At 53.1% G+C, this 25,793-nt stretch overlaps 1 protein-coding gene across 16 annotated transcripts; it reads right to left on the bottom strand.

The window, feature by feature from the left end:
• Positions 1-110: 110 nt before the first annotated feature.
• On the bottom strand, positions 111-23,573 carry afdna (afadin, adherens junction formation factor a). 16 transcript variants are annotated; one of them, XR_005096569.1, is made up of 39 exons: positions 23,247-23,573; positions 17,844-18,039; positions 17,643-17,755; positions 17,414-17,571; positions 17,178-17,338; positions 16,865-17,022; positions 16,400-16,484; positions 16,161-16,307; positions 15,625-15,669; positions 15,087-15,181; positions 14,761-15,011; positions 14,232-14,301; positions 14,028-14,166; positions 13,757-13,962; positions 13,441-13,461; positions 12,025-12,170; positions 11,857-11,951; positions 11,525-11,790; positions 11,313-11,456; positions 11,046-11,244; positions 10,705-10,811; positions 9,887-9,967; positions 8,320-8,385; positions 8,166-8,239; positions 7,741-7,859; positions 7,438-7,638; positions 7,266-7,357; positions 6,860-7,054; positions 6,643-6,790; positions 6,173-6,566; positions 5,836-6,095; positions 5,546-5,757; positions 5,302-5,481; positions 4,849-4,887; positions 4,191-4,325; positions 3,112-3,211; positions 2,914-3,028; positions 1,041-1,125; positions 928-978 (listed from the first exon to the last, which is right to left on the bottom strand). XR_005096569.1 is itself a non-coding variant. In XM_037244033.1 (38 exons), exons 1-38 carry the CDS (start codon positions 23,346-23,348, stop codon positions 807-809), a joined length of 5,655 nt encoding a protein of 1,884 aa, XP_037099928.1. In that variant the 5' UTR covers positions 23,349-23,573; the 3' UTR covers positions 111-806. The 16 variants fall into 16 exon arrangements, 15 of the variants coding, with proteins under 15 accessions (XP_037099928.1, XP_037099935.1, XP_037099929.1 ...); XM_037244033.1 differs by having other exon boundaries at positions 111-978; positions 2,914-3,211; XM_037244040.1 differs by lacking the exon at positions 2,914-3,028 and having other exon boundaries at positions 111-978.
• Positions 23,574-25,793: the final 2,220 nt, after the last annotated feature.

The following is a 25,793-nucleotide window of genomic DNA, read 5'->3' as shown; positions in this document are numbered from 1 at the left end:
TACGAAAGCATCCATTAAAAAAATTCAAACACTTACCGGCTGTTTTGGGATTGTGCCGAAAAGACACAGAGTCGAGTCAGAGTCGAGTCAGAGTCGAGTCAGAGCCTGCGCTTGTTGCAAAATCTGTATTTATTAAGAATGATTTACAAAACAAGGCGAAACATAAAAACCGGTTTGTGATCCCGTCCGTTCCTCTGCCAATCCCAAAATGAACATCGGCTTTTGAAAACGGCCTACTTTTGTCTCTCTTTTTGAAACAAAACGTCTCTCGCCTGTCAAACGAACAAACGTCACGCAGCAGCTCGAGGGAAAAAAACAAGACCACAGATTGAGTTAACGTTAGCTCGGGTTTTTGTTGCTCCTGCCATTCTCGTTTTGGGGCTTGTACAGTAGTCCGAGTGGCAATTATTTACATGTGCGCTTGGAGATGATGGAGCATTTCTCTCAAATGTCCGTCCCCCAAGCATAAAGAGCACAAAGTAACAGTGTCAGTTAAAAAAAAAAAAAAAAAAAAGGAGAAAAAAAATCAAATAGTCAAATAAAATGTCTGTTGGGCGTAAAAGCTAACCACTTAAAATCTCTGGAAGCTACGGAAAAAAAATAAAATTTAAAATGAGCATGAAAATTTCCCAGCCAGCCCCTCCAGCACCATTTCACCACCAACAACCAAAAAATCGAATATGCTGATGGGATTTGTACAGTGCGTGTGTGGCGGGAAGGGCGGCAAGTGGACAAAAAGTCACCGCAAGCTTCTTCAACCATTCCAATTTCAAAAATAAAAAAGGTGGAAGGCGAGGGCGCTCGCACTACTTGGTGTTGAGCTCGTTCTCCAGCTCCATCAGCTTGCGTGAGGCCTTCACCTTGTTGGACACCTCCTTGCCCTGAGAGAACAGACGCTGGCGCTCCTTGAAGGTCAAACTCTCGGGGGGGGCGTCGTCGCCACCGGCGCCGCCGCTCGGGATGTTCTCCTGCTCCTGACTGCGCGGCACAACGACGGAATAAGAATAACAAGGAGATACGAGAAGTCTCCAGCCACTCACCTCTTGGTCCATTTGTCCCTCGGGTCCTTGTAGAACTCTCCGGATCCTACAACTCCTGCCGAGTTTCCAGTGTACGAGTTGAATCCTGTCGGCGACACCAGCGAGTCAGAAGCGTTTCCCGCCCGCGTGCGACTCGCTGAGAAGCTGCCGGATGCTGGCCTGAAATTTGGCCTTCAAGTTCTCGGAAGCAGCCGGCACCTTCTCAACGCTTTGGATTTTTGAGAAGACAGAGCAGCCCGAGCACAAAGAAGGAAGGAAGGAAGGTAGTCAACTAAGTTCAAGAGGAAGGAAACGAACGTGTGGATGGCAGCAAACATCCACCGAGGGTTAGAGAGCCAAGAAGCGGTCCGGGTCACATTTTGTAGACGTGAAAAAGGATGCAGCGAGTAGTAGCAGCAGTCGCTAAAAGCAACGGATGTCAAGGTTGCACGCTATTGGCCAGCGAGGTGCCGACATGCAACGCACGCTGCCATGCGAGCGGTGGAGTTAGTGGGCGCGGGATCTCCTCGGCTGCGACTACAAGCAAAGTCGGCCTTCCAAAAAGCGGCTGGCACGCCTTCGGGCTTCTCTTTGTCTGCGGCCTCGCATCTACGACACACCAAACTTGAATCTCAGCACACTCCCAGGAGTTTTAAAAAAAATAAAATAAACACACATTTGGGTTTTGTTCTATATTGTCCGTCTACATGTGTTGCTGCTGCATTTGTGTTCCTTCTTGCAATATCTAAAATCTACATCCTCGAGGTATCGTTTCAGAGACAGAAAAGTCAACGAAACAAATCAATACAACTCATTAAGGCAACAAGGTGTCGCACGTCGCTATCGCAAGTAGTCACCAGCGGGTGGCAGCAAAGCAGACAAAGAGAAGCGTCAGGTTTGCAGCAGGCGCAAGGTGCAGGAAAAGGGGCGTGGCCGGCGGGAGCGACAACACCAACAGTACTATGATTGTCGACTGGGTGATAGCTCGGGACGGGCGTCCATCTACAGCGGAAGGAAGGTGGAGGCGAGATTATCGATTGCTTTTCTTTTTGTTGGCTGATCGGAGCTTTGGGGGGGCTTTGGCAGGTCGCAGGTGACGACGAGGAAAACCCCAAAAATATGAAGGAGGGAAAAACCACCCATACCGAAAGAAACCATCTGATTGGCTGGTGGACAGGGAGGGAAATTTCAACCCAAGACAAGCCCGCTGCACACACAAAAAGTTCTGCATATTCCGGTTTCCTTTTTTTTTTTTTTTGGGAGGGGGCAAAGTTATAGGGCTCATTTATGTTTTAGTTATAATTTGACAAATTTTGTTTTTTATTTATTTAAAAAAGTTAACATTAAATTGATTTTAATTGCCCGGTAGCAGTAGCAAATGTATTTTTAAGAACAAAAATCTAAAAGTGTGTTGTTTTTTTTACACCAAATATAAGCTAAAAAAATACTACAAAATGCAGGGCCGCAACACTTGGTGTTTTTGTATGCGTATCGGGCTTGGTGGAGGAGGACGTACAAAGAGGACAAAAAGTGGAGGATGAACTAGAAGAAGTTCTAGACGACGAGTAGGGCTCGAGCGTTGGAGAGGGAGGTCCGGGGCCTGCGGAGGGCGCTGTGGTGAGCCTCCCCCTCGCGCTCTTCTACCTTGCACACCTCCTGGGGGGCCCACGCCGGGCTTGGCGGGGAGGGGGGGCGGCCCTGTACTGTTGGAGTTGTTGGCGCTGGGCGGCCGGAAGGAGCTAGACAGGAAGATGCCGTCCGAGAGCGGCCGGGGTTTGCGTGCAGTGGGCGGCGGCTGCGGGCGTCCGCGCCGCAGCGGGGGGGGCGGCGTCGCCGCCGCCGGCGGCCGGGAGGTCGCCGTACGACTTGCGGGTGGCCGACAGCTTGAGCTGACCTGGCTGGCCGCCGCCCTCTTCGTCATCGTCCTCGTCGCCGGCGTAGGCCACAAACTTGGCCGTGTAGAGCGTGTCGGGTGAGGCCACCTGTGTTTTGAGGTAGGAGGCGTTTCTCTGCGGGGGCGGCGGGGGCGTGTTAGTAGGGTTGTGCGGGGCGGGGGGCTGGTAGTCCCTGGGCAGCGGGGGCCGATACAGACCGGCCGGATCGTCCGGCGACAGCAGCCTGCGCTCGGCTTCGTCGTGCTGCCGGCGCCGCTCGGCCTCCAGACGGGTGTAGTACTCCTCCTCCTGCCTCCGCTGGCGAGGGGGGGGACGACAAGCCGTTAGTGACGCTGACCTCCGACGCCCCCTTCTCCGGGCACCTCCCACTCGTGGGCGCGCCGCGTCAGGACACTGCTGCCTTGGCACACGTTTGCACTCACCTCCGTCATGTGCGCGGCATGCCCCCACCCACACCTCCTTGATTTGGGCGAACCCCCTCCTCGGGCTCACCAAATCATATGGGGAGCGCCTCTTTTACTTTCATCATACCTCGCCTACGTCCACCGCCGCCCCCGCCCTGCCTTGCTGTGTGCAAGTGTGTGTTTTGGATTCGTGGCTCCTGGTGCTAGTGCATCTGACGGAAGGACGGACGTCACCTTCATCTGGTTCGCTTGGAAATGGCTAAATGACTGCTACAACTCATCAGGTGAAGAACCTGAGCATTAGTGTGGAAACGGACGATGAGGAGCAGGTGGTTGGTGGTGTGAAGATGTGTGTGTGTGTGTACGTATGTGGGGAGGGCTGGCGGGTGGACAGGCGATGATAATGACCACTTAAGAGCATCCCAAACAAATGGCTCAATGACATGACAACAAACATGCTGGAGGTGAGCACAATGTGGGGGTGGGCGAGGGGCGGGGCTTAAGGGCCATTGCGGGCGGGCGACATGCACATCATAATTCACATGAGACAATGATAAAAGGCTTCGTCCACAAATACTCAAAACCGTGCACGGGACTGAATGAGCAAATGAATCGATGTCGGTTTTTCTTCCTCCTTCCTTTGGACACCATGTTCAAAACCGTACACATGCAAAACAGATTTTTTTTTTCTCGTCACTTCTGGTAAAATTAGCTCAACGAACTTTGGGCAAAAATGAAATCATTTTTAAGATTTTAGTCCGAAAATGGCCGTTTTAAGAAGGAAAAAAAAAAAAGTAAAGTGTCCAAAGTTGGAGGGGCGACAATGAATCCAACAAGTTGAAATCAACCAATAAATGAAGGCGAGTCTTAACCTTCTCCGCCGCCTCCCGCTTGACTCGTTCCTCCTCCCGCCACCGCCGTTCCTCCTCCTGTTTGGTGCGCTCGTCCGCCTCCCGCTTGCGAATCTCTTCCAGCTGCTGTTTGCGCCGCCGCTCTTCGTCCTGAAGCTGGACGAGAGAAGGGACGTCAGTGGCTCACACCCAAAGACACACTTATCATGTATGAAGTGACTCCTGGAGGGGAGGGGGGAGCAGCAGCGTGCGCATGCAGAACATTCTTCAGATTCTTATGAAAAATAAAATTTGACTTCAAGGCCCTAACAGACATGCACCAGAAAGTCGACACACACGTAAGTATGGATGGCCAGAACCCCCCCCCCCCCACACACTGCTCGTCATGCATGAAACACAACCTGTGATGCAGCCATGCAAGGTGCCACCTCCCTAAGCACTCAAACATGTTGTCATGGTAACCCAAGATACAGTTTGAGTAGACAAATACAAACAAAAGCACCCCCCAACACGCACACACAACCACAATGATGAACGATCATCCCGATTGGTCGGGTGGCTGGCGGGACATGGGGCATGTGGGCGGGCGCCCGCCCCCCGCCCCCCCCCCCCCAAATTGAAAACAGGAAGTGAGGCGGGGTTAACGGGGAGGCGGGGTCATGAGCAGGAAGAAACATACCAAATCTAGAACAGAGATAGCTGGGACAGCAGTCTGCTGCTGCAGAACAAGGAGAGGCAGAAGAAGAAGAAGAAGAAGAAGAGTACAGCGTGAGAGGGGGGGAAAGGGGGGGGCAAGTGCAGGGAAATGTGAATTAAAAAATATTTCAAAGGGGGGCGGGAAGAGGAAGCTGGAAATTAGAAGGCAGGGAAGACAGAGACAAGTCAAAACATTGGCTGCACTCTTTCTTTCACGCTGGCCCAGTGGACTGTCCGTCCGTCCGTCTTTGGACAGCTGCAAGCTCCGGCCCCGCCCACCCGGCCCTCCAGCCAATCGCGTGGAAGCAGCTCAACATGGCAAAGCAATGGCAGAAGCATGTTGCAGATGCACATTCACTGGCTTTGCTTTTGGCTCCGTTAGCAGCTTTTTTTTTTTTTTTTTTGGAAGGGCTCAGTGTCGGTCAGGGTGGCTCACCCTGGCTCGTTTCTCGGCCTCCAGCCTCTGCATGATCATCATGGTGTCCACGTCTTCGTCGTCCTCCTCTTCCTCGTCCTCATCGCTCTGCTTGGACTCCTGCAGACGCTTCTGGAACTGCCACTCCAGCATCAGCTTGCGTAGACGGTCGCTCTCCTCGGCCGTGCGCTCCGGCTTGGACTGAGCGACAAGGAAGAATTTACGCCGTCCGTCTCCCGGGAGCAGAAATGATTTCTTTGCCTACCTGCAGCTCTTGGATCTCCTTGTCCAGAAGGTCGACGATGTGAAGCTGCTGTTGCTTCTCGGCCTTCTCGCGGGCGTCCCGCTTCCAAGGGTCGGGCGAGAGGCTGTCGCTGGTCAGCTCCTCCTTGCTGATGGTGATGTACTGCAGGTCTCGCCGCTCAATGGTGCGAGGCTGCTGCTGGGGCAGGAGGTCCCGGATCACAGTCTCCATACCTGCCGCCGCAGCCGCGCAAAGAAAACATTAGACAGGGAATGGGCCGCAATCGACGACAGCGAGGGAACGCTTGCTACCGGGAGGGTTGGAGGCGGGCGGCACGGCCGAGCGGGGCAGGCTGGCCAGCTTCTCGGGTCTGGATGGGGGCTGCTGGGGCGGGTACGCGTGAGAGAGGCCCATAGAAGCTGGAGGGGGGGGCTGCTGCTGCTGCTGCTGTGGGTAGTGGTGGGCTGGGGCAGGGGGCAAGGTGCCTCCATTGTTGTGGGGCTGGACGGGCATGACGGGGTTGGCCCGGATCTGACCCAGCTTCCTCTCCTGCTCCCTCCTCTTCCTCTCCCTGTGGAAATCAGAGACAAATCAATCAAACGGATTCTGACGCTGGGCAGATTTGAATCAATGCAGAAATGAACGTACCTCTCCTCCTCCAGACGGGCTTTCTCCTTCTCATACCAGCGTTGTTGCTCTTCGCGCTTCTTGCGGTCGGCGGCTTGCTGGGCCGTTGCCGAGCCGGCGCCGGATGGCGGCGGCGGAAGAGGCATCTCGCCGTGGGGCTCGTACATGTCGTAGGCGTCCGGGTAGGTGGCCGGCGGCGGGGGAGGGGGCGGCGGCAGGTCCGAGCGCGACGACGTCTGGACCGAGTGCGGCGGCGCGGCGTGCGGCGCGTTGGGCGTCTTCCAGCGGCCCGGCCCAGTCTTCTGGTTCTTGCCGGACGCCGTCGCGTAGTTGAGGTGCTCCTGGCTGGACGTGGACGACTCCAGCGAGGACGAAACCTGCTGCTGAGCAACCCAGTGCTCCGCTCCCGCCAAACCTGGAAGCACACAAATTTGGTCTGGCCGTGAGAATTCCACATCTCGGTGGTCTCCGTGACGCATTGAGCTTCTTACCGGGAGGTCCCCTCTGGTAGTCCAGATCTCTGTGCTGGTAGTCCAGGTCTCGGTGTTGGTATTCCTGCTGGTAGTGCTGCTGCATGCGCTCGTCCTGCCTCAGGATCCCGGACGGAGGGTACATGTCCTCCTGCGAGTGGTTGACCCGCTGCAGGGGTCGGGGGGGTTTAGTTGGGCTCAATTGTTTTGGGTTCTTGTGGCGATGACGATTTGGTACCTTCATGCTGTTGTGCATGCTGTCCACCGAGGGGAGCCGTTCCCTGTCCTCCATGGGCTGCCAGTGCTGCGAGGGTCCCGGTCCCGGGCCCACCACGCGGTCCTGGCTCTTGGACGCCGGGATGGTGAAGTATTCCCGGGCATAGGTCTGCGTGGGGATGGGGTACGCCTCTGGGCGCGGGGGTGAAGGCTCATCCTGACAGAGACAGATAGGGAAGATTATTCACAGACCACTAACTTGGTCGACTTAAAAACAGGTCTTAAAAAAGAAATTCTCATAGGGTTCATTCTCGACGCTTCCCAGTTTTCCACAAAATGGTGCTCTTGACATCCCAGTGTGACTTTTGTGGAATTCCTCAGGTGGGTGCGGTTGGCCGCCAGAGCAAAGTGGCGGACGCGCTACTTACGTCAGCGCACAGGTTGCCGGTGGAGACGGAGGTGATCTTGGTGCCGGGTCCAGCGGGGTAGACTGGCTTGCTCGCGGGACTCTGGCCCTGATCTGAGGAGAGCGCGCTCATTGAGGACTGGAGGAGGCCATTTCTGTGCAATAGTTTAGAGCTGCAACGCGCACGCGCTTACTGGCCACGTTGGGACTGGAGCGGTGGTCGGCCCGGTTTTTGAGGAGCCGGTCCTCCCCGCTCATCTTCTTTGGTTCCGGGTAAGCGTCCCAGCCGGCCTGCGGACTCTCCGGGGAGCCGTTGGGCACTGAGCTGTTGTACAACTCGAAGCCTTCGCTCTTGGGACGCAGTTTGCCGTTCTTCTCGCGGCTGCGGTCCGAGGCTGCGCAAACGGGAAGTCACGGAGAGCCGATCGTCACCAATCTTGTCAAAAGGTATTCCAAGCCCGCCCGCCGTGTTGCTTTTGTGTCGGCGGGGCGGTTACCTCGAGGCATCATGGGGCTGGGCTGGTTGAGGAGCGTGGCAAGGCCGTGGTAAATGGCGCCCTGCTTGGCCACCTCCAGTGTCACCACCGATCCCGTCCTGGTCATCAGCTCGGCCGCCCTGTGCCAGCCCCGCAAATGAAAAAAAAGCTCAGTCATAACATCTTGAAACCGAATTAGACAGTTCAAGGAACATGATTCATTCATGGCAGCTCCTTCAGGCATGTGCAAGTTGGCCACCAGGTGGTAGTATAATCCCATCATGCAATAGCAAGGGTGTGTGATTCGGACACCTGGGAGCTCTTGTGTGTGCACAAAATGTCTCCTTCAGTATGCTGTGTTTTTGAAAATCTTCCCAGGCATTTTTATTGGGGGGGTGGGGGGGGGTTGATGGTGTGAACGCTGCAAAACAAGATGGGCGCCTCACCTCTCTTGTGACAGGCCCACCAGGCTGCGCCCATCCACACTCAGCAACTGGTCGCCGGCTGCCAGTCGCCCATCCTACAACCACAGGAAAAAAATGGCTCAATATAGGTGTGTGTGTGTGAGAGAGTGTGCATGCGTCAGTGTGCGGTACCAACCATGTCAGCGGCGCCTCCTTTGACCACCGACTTGATGTAGATGCCCAGTTTCTCCTGGCCGGCACCCTGCAGGAGGACACAAAATCCGCAATCCAATGAGCACCACCTGACCTGACATATTTTTACTCTCCAGTGTTTTCTTATGTAAGAAGTGTAATTTTAGCGCAAGCCAATAACACGAGAGTTGAAGCCGATTTTTTGTGGCTATGCCCATTTTGCCTCGCATCACGCGTGTTCAAACAAGCGAGGCCCGAAGGCTCTGTCGTCTTCCAAAATATTTTTATGTTGCGAGTGGCCTCGCCCCACGCGCCAAACAAATCCACGTCCAACTTTGAAAAGGCAAATGCGCTAAAGTGGCCGTGAAGGCTGACAAAATGAGACTTGCTGTAGCACAGGAAATCAGACATCCCCCCATTGTTGGTGACCACATGGAATGGGGGGGGGTGTTTGTTTTGCAAGCCATTGTTTAACTTGTGCAAATGTTCCTTCAAGCAAGCAAACAAACAAACAAACAATCACTCAAGCAGAACTTCAAAGACACAAACTTTTGGTGCTCTCATTGTTTCAGGCCTAGATAGCCAGCCGTCAAAACTAAAAGAAGATTCCTTTCATCAAGCAAGGGAGATGATTTGAGACACAAATTGCGAGCGAATTTGAATTACAAATGAAACTAAGCGCGCCTCCAACTGAACAAATGGATCGTGAAGTGCAGACGCCTGCTGTCGTCACGTGCCGACGTGTGCGTGCTCGCCAGTTTAATCATTAGCTGAGCAAACAGTGCAGAGCCAAAAACCCAGAGGCCGGCTTGCAGCACGCGAGACTTCCTCCGGCCCACCGCCACCAGCTTTGAAATCCAACGGAGCTTTTTCTACAAACATACCTGGTCTTTCCTCCCCACCACGGAGAACCACATGTCCTGGTCCAAATCGGTCCACGCACACACACACACGTCTTTGCCTGTTAGCGTGCAGCGCCGAACTTCAAAAGCAGCATTGACGCTCAAACACCTGACAAAACAGGAGCCGCCCGCTAGAAATTCCAAACGGCAGAGTCTTAAAAGTTCCTGAGCGGCGGCAAAATTCCTCCCCAGAAGAGCTGCGAGCCGGCTGCTTGCACTGAGGTGGAGCGCCGCTTTGCGCACGCACGCACGCACACACACACGGCGGGGTTACATAAGGCGGAGCTCAGCCCGAGCAGCTGTGTGACAACCTGCCGTTCCCATCGCACACACACATGCTGAGCGATTGAGCGTGGTTTAAAAAAAACCCCAAAAAAAAGCGCGGCGTGCCAGGAAGCTTCCTCTCGACGTGCTTCCTTCCCACACAGGAAAGCGGCGGGCGGGCGGCTGTGAGCAGGAAAGAGGCTTTCTATTTCAACTTCACTCGCCGCAACGACAGAGCCTTTCAAAAATTGTCTTGTGCGATTTCGTGACAGACTCGATCCAAACATTTACAGGCGTCAAGAACATCTGGACGGCGTTTGGCTCCTCGCTCTTTGGCGTTGCGTTTCACGGGAAACTATTTACACATGCGGGCGGTGGGCTACAGCAGCGGCAGCGCTTCCTTACCTTAGCGGCCACGATGCTGAGGCCCATGCCGTTGTGCTTCTTCAGCGTCACCGTCACCACCTCCGGCTCTTTCCTCATTGGCTGACGCGGCAGGGGAGAAAAGACGAGAAAAGACAAACAACAGCGCTGAGCGACAGAGTGGCACCTCCAGAAAAACGACTAAGTGGTGGACAGTCGGAGGAGGCGCGCAGAAAGCAGGGAGGGAGGGAGCGAGGGAGGGAGGGAGGGAGGGAGGCAGGAGAACCGCCGAGGAACTGCGGGTTGCTGGATGCCACTCAAGAATGGAAACCACAGCTGCGCACGCGCACACACACACACCCATGCACAGATGCGCAGGGTCGCACGTTCCCACATCAGAGGAGCAAATCTTCTCTCAAGGTGCCGAAAACGAGACGTCTGCATCCAATTTTCGGGTCGTCGCCCCGCCTCCTCTGTCGGCGTTGTGTGGCGAGCGCCAGACGAGTTAATGGAGAGCGCCCGCGACAATGACTCACTTTCACTGACGCAAAGCTTTTAGCGTGCGTCTACTTTTCCCGGACTTTGGCGCTGAAATGGACGCTTTTGTGTTTATGAGGTGGCCATTTGTGGACGGAAGGGGAGGGGACACTCCCACAATGTCAGTGAAAAGCTAAAAGCGTGTGTGTGTGTGTGTTTACGTGCTGTCCTGAAATTGGATTCAAGCTATCAAGAAAGGCGCCAATGACAGAGAAGGTGTGTGCGCATTTTATAACTTAAACACTCTCTCATTTTGCGCTACAAGCTCACTTGTGTGCCGAGTGGCAATTAGACCACACACACGCGCACGACGTGGCGCATACCATGTCAGAGTTGTCGACGGCGGCAAAGTGGCTGTCGCAGTCGGCCCCCTCAAAGTGGACCGTCCAGGTTCCGGGCGAGCGAGGGTGCGGCGTCAGCCGGCAGAAGCCTGGCGGCCAAAACACAGGGGGAAAAAAAAATAAAATTTACACAATGTTTCAAAGGCAACAAAGTTATTGACTCAACTGATTTGGTCTCCGACAAAGACAATGTGGCTTTTCCGTTGGGGTGAAATGAAAGGAGAGCAGATTTTGCGTTTCTTTCACATCAAACAATCCGAATGGACTTTTTCTTGTCATTGTGGAGCACTAGTTTCTACTTTTGAGCGTTTCAAATGTCAGACCTCTTTGTAGCAGCGGGTCGAGGAAGTCCTGCAGGCCGTTGGGCAGGCTGCGCACCACGTCACACGAGTAGCCGTCCTCGGGCAGCAGGAAGGGCAGCTGCAGGTCAGGGTCCTCCTCCAGCTGCACCTCGCGCCCGTCGCTGCGTGCCAGCTCATCCGCCGTGTTCTCCGCCACTGCCACCACGTGGTCGATCAGCTCCTGGCGAGAGGTTGTTATGAAATCGTAGAAATGACCCCCAAAGCTTTTGGTGTGGATGGGCGTCTTACGGGCGGGATGTAAGGCTCGTCGGGGGCGCAGTGGTAGTTGGTCATGAGCGCGTGTAGCTGCAGCGAGTTGAGCTTGAAGCAAGTGCTGTGGATGTTCTGGACGTCCTGCATGGAGTACTTGTCCATAGTCAGCAGAGTGGTGGCCTGCACAAACAAATCTTAGAATCTCCGTTCCGTCCTATTGGCCAATCAAACGAGGCGGACCGACCCACCTGCACAATGCGACTGAGGTGGCAGTCGGCGGCCAGCTCCAGGCCCTGCTTCTCGGCCCAGGCCTCGATGTGGCTGAGCTGCTGGCGCAGGATGGCGCCCCAGTAGTGGCAGCACAGGCCCGACTCGCTGTCCGTCACCAGCTTGTTGAAGAGCCACATGTTGATGAAGTGGAAGAGCTGCGAGAAGAGCTGGATGGTCAGCGCCGCGTTGACGCGGCAACGCCGCAGCAGAGACATGGCGCCCGTCAGCGTGTGCAGGACGTCCTCTGGATGGGGAGGAAAAAAAATAGCTATAAATATATAACAATATGCACACAGTTTGTGACAGTTACCTATCTTGGGTCTCTGCGGATTGTGCTCCTCGGGGTCATCCAGGAAGGCGGCCATGTAGTTGTTGAGGTCGGCCTGCAGGCAGTGCACCAGGTACCTGCCGAGGCGCATCGCACACGTTTCATACGCGTCGTGGCTTTGTGCCAAGACAAAGGTGAAGTGTCACTCACTTGAAGGCCATCTGGACCAGGTGCGCCAGGACGTCCTGGGCGTCCAGCGTGACGCGGCTCAGGTCGCGGTCCTGCTTGACGAAGTTGAGCAGCTCCGACGCGTTGGCCATCCAGAAGGCCAGCGCGCCCGCAATGTTTTTCTGCTTCTGCACAGAAAGGCGCAAGGCGTTACGGCGTGAGCGCCGACGCCCCGTCGTTGTCAGCGGCGGCCAAGAGCGAGGTGTTACCCGAAGGATAGACACATGCCCGGCAAACTCCGCCCCCCCCTTCTCGCCCCGTCATTGCAGTCGGCCAAACAATGGTGAGCTCGGCAGTGACACGAGCGACCGGTCCGCCGGTCAAGTTCAAGTCGCCAGACGGCAGCCGCCTCCTCCACTAATGCTCAGTGGCACCACCTTTAGGTCATTTCATGACGCATCTATCCTGACCCTCAAATTGAATAACGGAGACTTTGGATGAAAGTCCGCCAGGTGATCAATAATTTCATTGAGCAACTTGTTATTTTGTTGTCCTGATGGAGGAGGGGCTTGCTGTCTGAGGAGCTGATTGGTTAATACGATCCACCAATCACAGCGGCCACTTGTCTATCCCCACCCACCTTGGGGGGGAGAGAGAAACAAAAAGTCAACTGAAGCAAAAAAGAGAAGACAAACAAATTATCGTCGGGAGCAGTTGTTGTTAAGGAGCCGACCGAGTGCATCCAAAACCAAAAGTTCCAGAAAGGGAACAAGAGACAGATGAAGCGTTAAAGACTTGTGCATTCACAAGCGTCACGTCACACACAAGACGCGAGGATGCAACCGCCGCGCGGGCGGGCGGGAAGTCGCTTTGGGCTTGGCCGCTCGCCATTCCTTTTGGTTTTAGTGGCAGGCAGGCGGGTCCCGGAAGCTGAATGGAATCATTAGTCGGCCGGGGATGACGTCACCGCGTCCAGCTGTGGAAGGCTGCGTTAGCTTCTGCTACACTGGTGCCTTGACTTTCTTCCATAACCACGATCAGAAAGTCATTGACTCCTTCCTCGCCCATCAAATCGTGTGTGCCAGGAGGAGGCGTGGCCTAATGCCAAGAGCTAGACTTAATCTGCGTGTGAGCATCGGGGTGTGAGCCGTGGCTAAAAGCAGCTAATCAAAGTGTTTGACACTCTTGCAGTTTGCTGGAAGAAGAAAAAAAAATCAACACAGCGATAAAACCCAGAAGTCAAGGAACCAGTGTAGATGTTTGTTTTGTTTACATTTCTGTTAGAGTGGCAGCAATAAAAAAGCAGCAGCAGCAGCAGCAGCAGCGGCAACAACCAAGTGGGAAGAAGTGGGTTGAAAGAAGCACAAGGACAAAAAAAACAAAGAAGAAAGAGAGAGAGAGAGAGAGAGAGAGAGAGAGAGAGAGAGAGCGCAAGAGTCTGATCATGTGCTATCCTACCTGATCCCCTTCAGGACTTTCCTGCATGGACGGAGGAGGAAGAAGAAGGGACACATTCACAGGACAGAGAGAGAACACGTCAACAGCTACACTACGACACACACAAGTTTGTCCTTTGTCACATTTAAAGATGAAGAGGAGCATCTCTGGCTCAAGGTCTTGGCAACAACCTCATTCAAATAGAAACTCAAAAACCGTCCACAAAATGAGCCATCGGGCCACCACTCGCACGTTAGCCCATTAGCTTTTAGCGCCGACAGACGGACAACAGAGGGAGAGCACGGACAGACGGACCGACGGGTTGACGAGCGCTCACCTGGATGACGCCTTCCATCATGCTCACCATCTTGTTGACGATGGCGATGACTTTGTGCGTGCGCTCCGAGGGCGACATGTCGGGCCGGTGGGCGGGCGACAGCACGAAGCGGCACGCCATGTACAGCACGTACGTGGGCGACAGCTTGAAGTGCACCGTCGAGCTGTTGGTGTAGTTGATGATGGCCGACAGGAACGTGTCTTCGGCTGTGCGCAAAACGTCCACGCGTCAGAAGCGAGCGCGGCTATGTGGAGTCTGAGCTTCGACTCACAGTTTTCCCGGAACTCGATGCTGGCCGGGAGAGTCAGGTCGGGCCGGTCGCCCGAGCCGTCCTGGGTCCGGCCGTCCTGCGGCTCGCCTCGGATCATGGGCTTCACCATCCCGCGCTCCATCTCCAACTTCCCGGAGCTCTGCCAGAAGCACGAGCACCGCTGGGACCTCGCTCGCTTTCACCGAGGTCAAGATGGCGCGTTACCTTGCTGGTGGGGATGGCGGCCACGCCGTGGAGGTCACCCTGGAGGTCAAAGGTGGTGTCGGGAACGCTCCTGCAGTGGCCCACACAAACAAAGAAAAAAAGCAGCGTGACTGACCGCAAGTTGTCTGACAAAACTCTTCCAGAAAGACTTTGAAGGCTGCAATGCTGTGGTCAAATGTCATGTTTGAGGAGGAACCCACTTATGACCACACACATGAAGACGTGTGCAAAATGTTTGCATTGGCTGCAAAAGACGAAGATTGCCACAATTCCCTCACATCGAAGCAAAAAATGATCCTTTTCACGCTCTTGCTTATATCGGCCACACGAGTGCGGGAACCCAGAAGGAGGAAGATGAGGAGGCCCCACCCTGCCCCACGCTGATGAGATTAGAGGCCCCGCACAAACTTTCTCCTTTCATTTGCTCCCTTCATCTCAAACCTCATCAGCCCTCACAGATGGGGAGAACCAGCAGCGGCTCGGATTGCAATTGAAAGCAGATCCAACACCGGCTGCTCCTTTCGCTCACCCGGACTTGTGCCTTGCGCGCATGGCGGCGGGCGGCTCCCTCTTGGCGGCCTGGTCGTAGAGCGGGTCGACGAACTTGAAGACCAGCGCCGATCCGAAGCGCAGCGTGGCGCCCGAGCGGAGCGCCACCGTCTCGCCCACGCGCTGGCCGTCCACGAAGGTTTCGGCCTCGGGGCCGCGCGGCGTCACTGTCACCAGGCCCTCGCTGTGAGTCAGGTTGCAGTGGTGAGGCAGCACGCCCGGGCCCAGCAGCTGGCGAGGCAAGCAAATGTCACGGGCGGCGCCACGCAAGCCGGGCCGGCGGGGGAGCCAAATTTGGCTGGCTACCTGGATGGCGCCGTCGTCGGTGCAGTCCGAGCCCACCTCGGTGACGCTGTGCTGCAGCCGGTACAGCTTGGGTTTGTCGCGGGAGTCGGACCCGTCTGCAATGCAAGGGCGGGCTTCATTAACGGGAAAAAAAAAGCATCAAAGTAAAAAAACCAAAAAAAATTCATCTATTCAATTTTTACTCATTGCACCTTTCAAATGACTAACGGTGGCAATTGGTGAGCCGTTAGTGATGGTTTGTTAATGCGCAGTTTAATACAAGTGAAAGGAAGAACAGTGAGAAAGGAAAAGTTGACGTCTGTGGTGAAAGGAAGGAAAGGGGGAAAAAAACGGGAGGTTTTTCTGATACCCAATCATTTGCTCAGAGAGCTGCAGCTAAAAATACTGCAAAAAAAAAAAAAAAAGAACGACGCTTCAAGTGGATCGCGTAAAAAAAAGACCTGAATTTGGGCCATTTTCATTTCACTCCTCACGCTATTTTTGCTTTTAAATGACAAACGTGCGGACACAGAAAGAAGGTGTGAGATGCACTTTTTACCTTCGTGATGCCGATAGGCGTAGTAGGCATAGTGATTCCCTCGCCCTAGCGCAGGCAGGCACAGGAAGCAGAAGACATGCACAAGGAGCGCCCCCCACACACACACACACACACACGCACAGCAGCAGTGCCGCACCATGCCACGAGAAAGCGGGAAAGAAAAGAAAGAGACACAGCACAGGGTGAAAATGCAGCGCAACCTGGTTAGCTAAAAGATTAGCATCATTATTGTGGTCTTCATGTGTTAGTGGGAGCGGCGGGTTGAGGGGTAATTCAGGTCAGGAGCAAGAAACAAGCTTGTTAGGCACGTTAGGCAAAGTCGAGCTGGAAAAATAAAATTCACTTTGGGATTCCCTTCATTTCCAAGCGGAGCGAGCAAGCCCATCCGTCCGAAATTACAGACAAGCATTTGGCGCGGACCGCGCTGGATTACGAGCTGGCCCAAAATTCACGTGCAGCATCTGGACTCGTCAACATGAGAAGACTTCACCTCGGTCGCCGCAAATGTGCTTGGGATGCAGAGAGCGTGCGCGTACCCGGGCTCAGCTCCACCAGATAGGGCAGTTTTTCCGGCGGCAAGGGCCCAGAGCCGTCCTTCCCTTGCAGGCCCTTGTCATCTGCTTTCCTCGTCTTGCGCAAGTGGTAGTCGGGCGGTCTCTTCTTCAGCTGGAAAACCAAGGCACCTGCAAAAAAACAGAAGAAAAATTCACATTGATGTTGTAATGTTGCGAGAGAGCCACAAGGGGGCAGCAGAGACACGCGAACGGCAACTGACCTCTGTCTGCCGGCCAGTCCCTGAAGATCTGCAAAGGACACTCGCCGTCGTCCAGGATGGCCTCTTTGCCAGATTTGTCGTCTTGCTACACAACAACAACACAAAAGGCAGCTTTTAACATTTTACAAACATGTTTGGAATGGCATCTTTTGATAGCGCACAGCAAAGGCCGCCGCCGCCGCCGCCGCACACTGGCTTGACGAGCTTACTAAGCTACCCGAGTGTTTGTGCCGCCACCTCATCAGCAAATTACAACGATAAGCCGTGTGTGTGCGTGCGGGCGAGCGCGCGTGATGTTGCCGCGTGGAAGAAAGCCAAGCGTCAGCATCTGCTCGCCGCATCAAAGTCATTCCATTGAGGTTTGCATATTGTGTTCAAGAGCAGAGTGTGCTTTGCGAAACATTGTCGCACACCCCCCCCCCCACGGAATTAACATGAGGGAATGCTGATTTTTAAGAAGCCTACCCGGGCGATGCAGTATTCTCGAGGGTTCTCCTTCTCCAAGCCGTACTTCTCCAAGGCTTCGGCCACGGCGAAGTCGGCCGTGTCCCGGGTGGAGAGCAGGATGGTCTTGTAGGGGATGTTGGGCTTCAGACTGTCAGCGTAGATGCGCAGCGTGCCCCCTGTGGTGGGCGACACACACACACACACACACACAAAAGTAGAGGTTAATGAGGCGCCCGGCGTTCGTGACGCACGTCGGCGACTTCGCACACGAGTGAGGCATGTGGAAAGCATGTGGAAGGCCCACGAGTCGGTAGGCAAATTGCCGTCGTACCCGAGTCGGGCCGCCCGTCGCTGCTCATGAACTCCTGCATGCGCTTCTCCAGCTTCTGCTGCCTGCGCCGCTTCATCACTACCTCCGGGTTGGAGATGGTCCGGGTGAAGCTGGTCTCGGGCATGTCCTTGTAGACCTCGGCGGCCAGCCGGCTGTTCTCCCTGCGGATGACAAAGCCAACAAGTGAGACGGCGGGAAGCTTCTCGGGTGGCGGCGGCGGCGGACGTGGGCTCTACCCGTCGTCCCGATTGGGCATCTGGTCGTCGCCATCCGTTATCCGGGCAAACTCCTTCTCCCGCTTCTTCTCCTTCTTCTTCTCCTTCTTGGACAAAGTCCTTTTGAAGTTCTGGATTACGCCGTCCTTCTCTTTCTCGGGCCCGTTACTCTGACTCTTCTTTACGAGAAAGGAAGGAGAGGTTTTGGTTAGATTGGTGCGCAATGGGGGTCGGCGACCCGTTTGCAGACCTTGGGCAGGATGTCGTTCTCGTTCTTGAGGACAAATCGTCCTTCTCTGTCGTCCTTATTCCAGTTGAGCTGAACCACCAGCGGCTTCTCGTCCAGGTCCAGCTGCCGCTCTTCTAACGCGCACGCACACAATTTCCATTTCATTTTTTTTTTTTTTTTTAACCGAGCCTTTGTCCGAGGGCGAGGCCGAGCGCGACTCACCGCCGCTGACGTGGACCTCGTAGAGGGAGTAGCGCGGCGACGACAGCATCCTCATGTCGGGCCGGAACTTCTCGGCCAGCGTCTCGATGACGTCCTGAGTGGTGGCCGTGCTGGACACGCGGATGCACTTGGTAGCAAAGTTGCCCGCCATGCGGTCTTGGAAGTAGAAGCGCATCACGCCATGGAACTCCAGCTCCTGCGAATCCCACAAACACACAGAAAAACTACTGAGACCATGATAATAAAATAAAAAATGTATATATATTTATTTATTTATTATTTGTGACATTGAATGTGTGTGGGTTTAAGAGGCGGAGCCTGTCCTGGTGAGTGACGCGTGTGTGGGCAAACAGAAGTTGCCTGTTGTTGACTTTCCTATGAAAAACAAAGTCATATGAGAAAACTGTGCTTTTAGGAGGGCGGTGTTGACATGTAGAACGAGCGCAACACGAGGAATCGCCAGACAACAATAAGATGACAAAACCTATTTGCGCTTTGGGGAGGCCACGCCCTATTTTCCCTCCTCGCGCCTCTCGCCACATGTGACTCAATGGCGCAGAGTGGAAACACTGAGCGGCGTTTTGATAGCGAGGGCGGGGTCGGGAATGCGTGCGCGTGTTGTGATTTAGCGCTGGAATGCGCGTCGCGGACGGTTGCCGTTTTCCCGGCTTGCGTAACCGGCGGCGACTGTTACCGCGGAGACGGCGGCCCGCTCGGACTGGCAAACAAAAGAAAGAGCGGGTGGCGTCCTGTGAAAGCCAAGTTCAAGCGCAGGAAGTCCAGACGGTATGTTTGCTAGGCGGGACGCGCACACCCGCGCCGACGGCGAGCAAAGGGTCAAAGTTCACCGCGCCACTCCTCCCGCAGCCTCTCTCCAATCCTGCCATTCTTCCCGTGCCAAAGTCCACTTCCTCTTTTTGGCGCCTGTCACTGGAAAGCCCTCGCAACTTTTTGCTCCAGCGGGAATTTGCGTCGGCCTTTCTTTATTTGCGAAAAGGAACGCACGCATTCCTCCACACGACTGTGCCGACGAACGAGTTCCAAACGTGACCTTGGTGACCTCCTTCCCTGGTAGCCTTTTTAAAGCGCTGACATTTCCAAGACCCGCACAATCTTGTCTTCTGTGACAACATTAGCAACACAAGTAACAACATGGAACAGCCCGGTTTCTGACCAAAAAGCAGAGAGAAAGAAACTTGCGATTTTGCGACGAAGCAAAACCGCACTGGCCCTCGTGGTTTGTTTTGCTCTATTAACGTGCGGGTGGCAGACAGCGTTGCCAAGGCGACGCTGAGGATTCCATTAAGATTCATTTAGCTTTATAAAGATGAGCTTGAAGGGAGGAGGAGGACTTTTTGCTTAAAACTAGAAATAGATTCCTAAAGCTGTGCGTCATCTCGCTCTCCTCCAGACACACACACGCACACACACAGGCTTACTAAAATGAAGTCAATATTGTTGCGGCCCCACCTGCAGCAACATGGGGGGATTGGACCAGAAGGTCAAGGAGAGGAACGAGAGAGTGAGCTTTGCAGTGGGCCGTGCTCATTCGGGCTTGACGAGTCATCAGAATGTATCAATGTGTCATTTTTTTTTTTTTTCTCATGCCATTTCCATGGTTGGAAGTGGAATTGGGCAATCCAGTCTGAAAATAAAATGAGCCGCATCGGCACAAAGGAGGCCGATGAATGAAAGGGCACAAAATGTCTTTGTTTTGGGTGAGTTTCTGCTTCAGTATCGGGCGCGCGTGCACAAACACACACACTCAGCACTGATTCAAAGCAAGGCATTGTGGGAAGGGGGCAGCGTTAAATCACCTCAGGCCCACAAATCAGATTTGTGGTCGCTGCCTTCGTTAACAGTGAGGAAGGATCAAGGCCGCGTGTGTGTGTACAAGGCTAGCCAGGTCTCACAAGCGAGGCAAAACGTGACCAACCAACCCAATCGCAATCGGAAAAAAAAAAAACAGGGCCCCAGGTTGAGCTAAATGTTCTGGAGCAGAATCAGAAGGCTCGGCAAATTCTTCCCAACTTGAAAGAAATTGCGGCTCTTGGTCAGCGCAGCAGTTGAAACAATGCTGGCTTCTCCAGGCCCCTCCCAGGAAGCGCAACATGCGAATCCAATCAATTTGAATCCTCAAGTGCAACAAGTGGGGGCGCCACCGACATCCCGGTCGGAATAACCGATGAGGAGACTTTCATCAAGCGGCGAGCCGGCCGCCGTGGACGAGTGGAACCCGACACCGGCGCGCCGCCATGGAGACCGTGAGGGCCGGGTGTCGGGTTTCCCGTGGAAGTGGCCCACTTCTCAGATGTCTCAGGTGGACAAACAAAGAAGGGGGAAATTGCCCGAATCACTTTGGGCAAATGCGTGTCTGCATGTTGAACTTGCTCCTTGTGTGTGTGTGTTTATTTTAAGTTAGGCATTTATTTACGCGTTATCGACAACGAGCCTAATTTACAAGGTCCCCCCCCCGCTCTTAAATTCCACGTGGAGGAGAAACGCTCGTCGTACTTGGGCTGCAATTAATCTCCCTTGCGTGGGGTCGATACCGGCGCAAAAAAAAAAAAACAGGCTCCCTAAGCAGTCATCCCACTCTCGTCCGACCGAGTGAGTCAGGATCTAATCGTCTCACGTGTGACCATTTGGCGCCGGCTTCCATGTGGAGTCGAAGGAATGCCTGGAATGCAAAAGGAGTTGTGAAGAAACGAGAGCTCCCGTGTGAATGGCCCCAACGCGCAGAAACAAACGCGAGCCGCTTGTGACTTGGGAAGCAACGTGGGTTGTTGCGCTTGCATTCCTGCTCGGTGCGCTCCCTTATCTCTTCATTCCTTCCTCTTGTGCTAAAACAAGAAGTGCATTGTGTGTGCTCGGCAGAGCAGCCCGCCCCTTCCAAAGCTATAGCGCTGTCACCCTGCGTCGGTGCGCGGCGCCGGCGGCCCATTGGCTCCCCCGCAGGCCAATGGGGTGTGCCGTAACCCCCCGTTGACCTGGCAGGATCCGAGGGCACCGGGAGGCCGGTGACCCGCCCGATACTCAAATAAACGACAAATTAACAACACGGCTTTATTCGGCCTTCAGGCGAGCCGCCTGGCTAACTGGCGGCTAACGCGCTAAATTCCCCAATCAAAAGGACTGGGTTGCCACGGCGACGTGACAGCGAGGGGCCACACGTCAACGCCGGACAAAAAACAACTGAGAGACAATGCAAACGCAGATACGCGCATTCAGCGCCGCGCGTGTGCATGCCCGCGCTATTGTCGTTGGAGCTGAGGCGAGCATATCGCTAAGCCCGAGCGTGGCAACACCAAAAGCTCGGGGTCCTGTCCTTTTATAGGCCAATCATGTCAATAATCCCAAAGCCACCCCATCAACAACGCACCACGACCTCCATGTTGTAGCAAAATAAATCCCAAACATGCACAAATATGGAAAAAGAAAGGCGGCAATCGCAAGCTAGCACACGCTTCCTGTGCACTTCCTGCTTCCTGTGCAGGAGCAGGCCTTTAATTCACCACACTGGATAGCAACTTTCCTTAATACTTTGGACAAATTGGCGGGGAGAATTTTCTGTTGATGCAATTAGGCCAAGAACAGTGTTTGGCTTATGACGTGGGAACACACGAGCCAGCAAAAAAAAAAGTCACAGAGCCTACAAGACGTTCTGAAGCAAGCTTTATCTTATCAGGAGTGGGGGGGGGGAGAACAAGATGAGTCAGTACCTAGCTGTACGTTCTACTTAAAATAGCATCCAGGAAAAAAAAAAAAACAAGACTGTGGAGTGCATGATGTGGGCGCAAACGTGATGATGCGGCATTTGGCCGTAATGCTGCATGCAAATGGAATGAGATGACTTTAAATCCAGCTTAAAAACTACTTTTTTTTTTCACATTGCTTTGAATCAGATCCGTTGACGGTCTGGTCAGCAACTCGCGCATTGGTACTGGCCCTTGAAAAGAAACAAACTTGAAGAGGCCTTGAGAAACTGTCCACTCGGACTCAGTGGGCTCGTTCTTCTGCACTGTGCAGTACTCGACCTGTTGTTGTTATTGTTGTTGTGCCGGCCCTCGTATAGTAACAGACTTACAAGAGGCCTTGAAAGCTGGCGCCGTGTCAGTTAATCATCGGCGTACACAACTCCAGCCAACGGCTGGCTGGCTGGATGAATTAATCGGCTCAAGGGGAGAGGAGGGGACCCCGTGACCCCCCTCTCCTTATCCAAAATGGAGGAGGAAGGAAGGAAGGAAGGAGGGAAGGAAGGAAGGAGGGGTTTGGGCAGGGTGAGCCCGCTTAAAACACAGCAGCTGACACAATGGCAACGCCGGCCATAAATCAAAATCAGTCAGCCGTGAGATGTTCGGGTTAGGTGGACATTATTGATCAACTTGTTAGAAGCACCATGGGGACTTCGCCGGACACAAACGCAGCGTGCTTTTGTTAGTTACCATCCTAAAAGCCAAGTACAAGACAAAATGTTGCAATTTGTGGTGATCATGTCCAACAGCCTGACAAGTAGGGGGCGTGTGACATGCACCTAGCTTGTTTACATAAAGTAAAAACAACTTGCCATGAATACGTAGGGTAAGTAGTCATGCTTGCATCTATTTATCAAATTCTGACTATGTTGCTACTGCTGCTGTTTGCTAGCCGCAGCTACCTTCGCGTCGCATGACGTTTACAAACAACGTCCGTCATGTACACTGCAACATGTTATCGAAGAAGGCGTTTAGCAAGTCCAGCTTTCACATGTGTAAGAGTTTGCGTCGCTAACGAACATAACTAGCGCGTTAGCAAGTGGTGGTAGCGAACAACACCGCCAGACTCGCTTGGAAAATGTGCCACTTTTAACAGCTGCGTAGCCAACATGACACCTGAACACTTGGAAAGAAGTGGCCGATGTTCGCTGCGCAACTTTGCCCCAACACAGAGAGGGTTATTTTAAAAGTCACTTAGTAATTGTTAGCTGTGTTGTGATTTGGGAAGGCTGTTGTTATTCCCTCTTCAGCTCCCCAACGCACAGCTGTGTCCGGTAAGGTAGCAAGTAGCCGCTACCTAGCTACGTCAAATCACAATTCCTGCCTGATTTCCACTCCAAATACGCCACTGATATAAGCCTCGAGGACCGTTTACAACGTTTTAAAAGTCCAAATGTAAAAAAAAAAAATCCTTTTGGTCAGTTAAATGACTGTACAGGCACGGCATCGTAAATTGCCAGTTTTCCCAAGGGAGTCTGGCGTACATTCTCCTCCTCCAAGCGCGGAACTTGCGGGACTTCCCGGGGAGCAAATCGGCTAATACAAGCGCGGTTCGTCAACGGCATTCCCGGATCGCGTAGTAAACGGGGGAGGAAGGCCCGCCGCACCGCGGCCTATCCTCCTACCCAGAGACCGGCCGATCTCCTACCTCCGTGGGCCGGCTGATCTCGAACAGGTCGAGCCGGTTGGCGTTCCAGTGGTTGATGATGTCGGCCAGTTTCCTCCTCTCCTCCTCCCTGTTGCCCGACATGCTGCACCGTCTCTCCGACCCTCTGCGGATGAATTTGTAACTTCAAAATATAAAAACAGAATAGTCCAAATGGAGGTTGGCTACTCCAGACGCCGACGTTTTTCCAAGTCCGAGTACGTCCTCCCTCTTGTCTCTGCCGCGACCTGTCTACGTTTGTCCGTGCTCGGTTTAAGCTCGGCCAGTCCCGGTGAGGTTCGGCGCGTCCCCGATGCAACAGGACGCGGGCACGCGCGCTCCTGGGCTTAACTGTTTGAAGTCCAAAGCCGTGACGTCACAGGGGAAGTGACGTACAAAGTATGTCAAAAGCAAATATTTAACTGCGAGACTCTATTTGGATTGCAGATATCGGTCATTTATTCTCGCCTGAATCACACATATTGGGGCAGGTATCGTCTGGAATCTATTAAAATAAAATAAATAAAACAAAAATAAAATGTGAAAATCGGAGTGCTGGATTTAAAGCATCAAAAGAATGGTCTCTGCGGGCTTTTCACTATCAATACCAAAAAAACTAGACAAGTGCACCTTAATCTGAAACGGTGCCATGTTTATGCTTAATATGTACAAACTCTGCTTCAGCTGGGGTGGCGAAACGATAAGAAACAAAGCTCCATGAGCGCACTATCTGCATGGAGCATGAAAACAGATAAGAGGAGGCCCGCATCGGTCAAAGGGAAAGACATAATCATTGATAAGGACATCAAAATGTCACGGGACGCTCGTCTATATGAGGAAAACGATGAAAGCGGAAAATATTATGCGGGAAATCAACATTAACTGGACGCGTGTTGTTGTAGTACATGCACACGCATAATCAGTGCAGCGCTGTGACGTCACACGGGAAGTGGTGGCGCTATCTGGCTGCGCTGGTTTCCTCTTGTGGTTTTACGACTTCTGAATTTCAAGTACTACTGCGGTTAGCACTTGTACTATGCTCTTGGCCAGTAGAAGAACAAGGATGCACCTGAAGAACAACGCTCTTAGCAGTCACGTTTTCCCCCCACTGCTTTTTAATTTGTCCCACAATGGTCAAATGTGCTTTTTGCATTTGGCCTACAGGTATGAAATTAAAGGCCAAAAGTTGCACCAGTCGTGGAACTAACCAATGAGGACAGAGACGTTATTAGTGCGTGACACATGCAGTGTCAAGAGTGGCACACAATTTTGATGTTATTTTGAGTCTTTTCATTTTAGGTTGTGACTCACTCGTGATGTCAACAACACAGTGTATGTGTGTGTGTGTGTGTTTCAGGGAAGTCCCTCCTTGTGGTCTGTGGGAACAGGTGGGCGTCCACTTGACTCATGTTTTGGAGACATTTGGACGGCAAAATGGGGATTATTTCGGACAACCGTTGATTATTTTTATTGTAAAATAACCAAATAAAATATATTAATAAAAGAGCCAATTGGAAAAGACGCGCTACATAAGAGGATAAGGAGTCAACACCTCATCTTCGACACAAACAAAGCTGCTGCTGCTCCTATTTTTAGATTGTGGCAGATTTTGCGTTTAACCGACGCCCGCCGTCGTCGTGCACCGAAATACTCGTCCCACTTGAGTGACTTCGTCTTACTGGAAACGAGGAAGACTCCAAGATCGACGATTGTATGCGAAAAATGACAAATAACCCGTGCGCAGTATTGTTCATATGTTTGTGCTATACTGCCGTCTGGTGGTCAAGTTGAACACAGCAGATGGAGCAGCACAAAGTCTACTGAAATGAAAACATGGAGCAAAAATGTTTCACGCATTTCAAAAACAGTTGGGGATGCTGGAATGGGTTCAAATTGCATTTCGATGAGGAAAGATGAATTTAAACTCACATTGGTAGGTAATGTAGAATATCGGGCATAAAATACAATGTACATCTACTGTAGATTTGAAAGCATGCCCATGACATCATCTCATTGGGAGTGAGACATGTCTGACTCAAGCAGTTTTGAAGCCGGTGCGTGCGGGGGGGTTGTGTGTGTGTCTGTGTCAGCCACCACCACTCAGCACTAGTCCATTAAGTCAGCCTTTGTCCGGCGTGCATTGTGACAGACGCACTCATGACACAAGCTCCAACAACAACAAAACGCATTGTGGCAAACACGAGACACAATACACACAACACAACACACACACAAAATGTGAATAATCAGGATTCGTTTTGATAGACATTGTGGGCGCGTTATTAATATAAAACAGTCATGCTTGTGCAACGCACACGAGTGTGTGTAACCAAAAAACACGCACGACACCCGAGACATTAAGGACATAAAGTCACTGAGGCTCGATAGATGGCAGATGTTCAGAGGAAGATGTCGAATTGCTTGTTTAATGGCGCTGAAACGTAACGTGTCACGCTGCGGGTCGTCAACAAGTCCAAACACAGTCGGAGAAACGTGTGCACTTGACATATAGGAAAGAAAATTATTTTGCGCCTGCGCACACACACACAG

This window comes from Syngnathus acus, chromosome 24 (assembly GCF_901709675.1).
Source record: "Syngnathus acus chromosome 24, fSynAcu1.2, whole genome shotgun sequence".
In the NCBI taxonomy this organism is placed as follows: Eukaryota; Metazoa; Chordata; class Actinopteri; order Syngnathiformes; family Syngnathidae; genus Syngnathus; species Syngnathus acus.
Note: the sequence above shows the minus strand (reverse complement) of the source record. Positions and strands in the feature narration are given on the sequence as shown.

What these genes read in the sequence shown, in the direction of transcription:
- afdna (XM_037244033.1), bottom strand. Translation starts at nt 23,348, where the DNA reads ATGTCGGGCAACAGGGAGGAGGAGAGGAGGAAACTGGCCGACATCATC. An exon ending in CTACCAGAGGGGACCTCCCG is followed by an intron (nt 6,567 to 6,642) that starts GTAAGAAGCTCA and finishes GTGTGCTTCCAG; the next exon opens with GTTTGGCGGGAGCGGAGCAC. An exon ending in AGGAGATCCAAGAGCTGCAG is followed by an intron (nt 5,482 to 5,545) that starts GTAGGCAAAGAA and finishes CTTGTCGCTCAG; the next exon opens with TCCAAGCCGGAGCGCACGGC.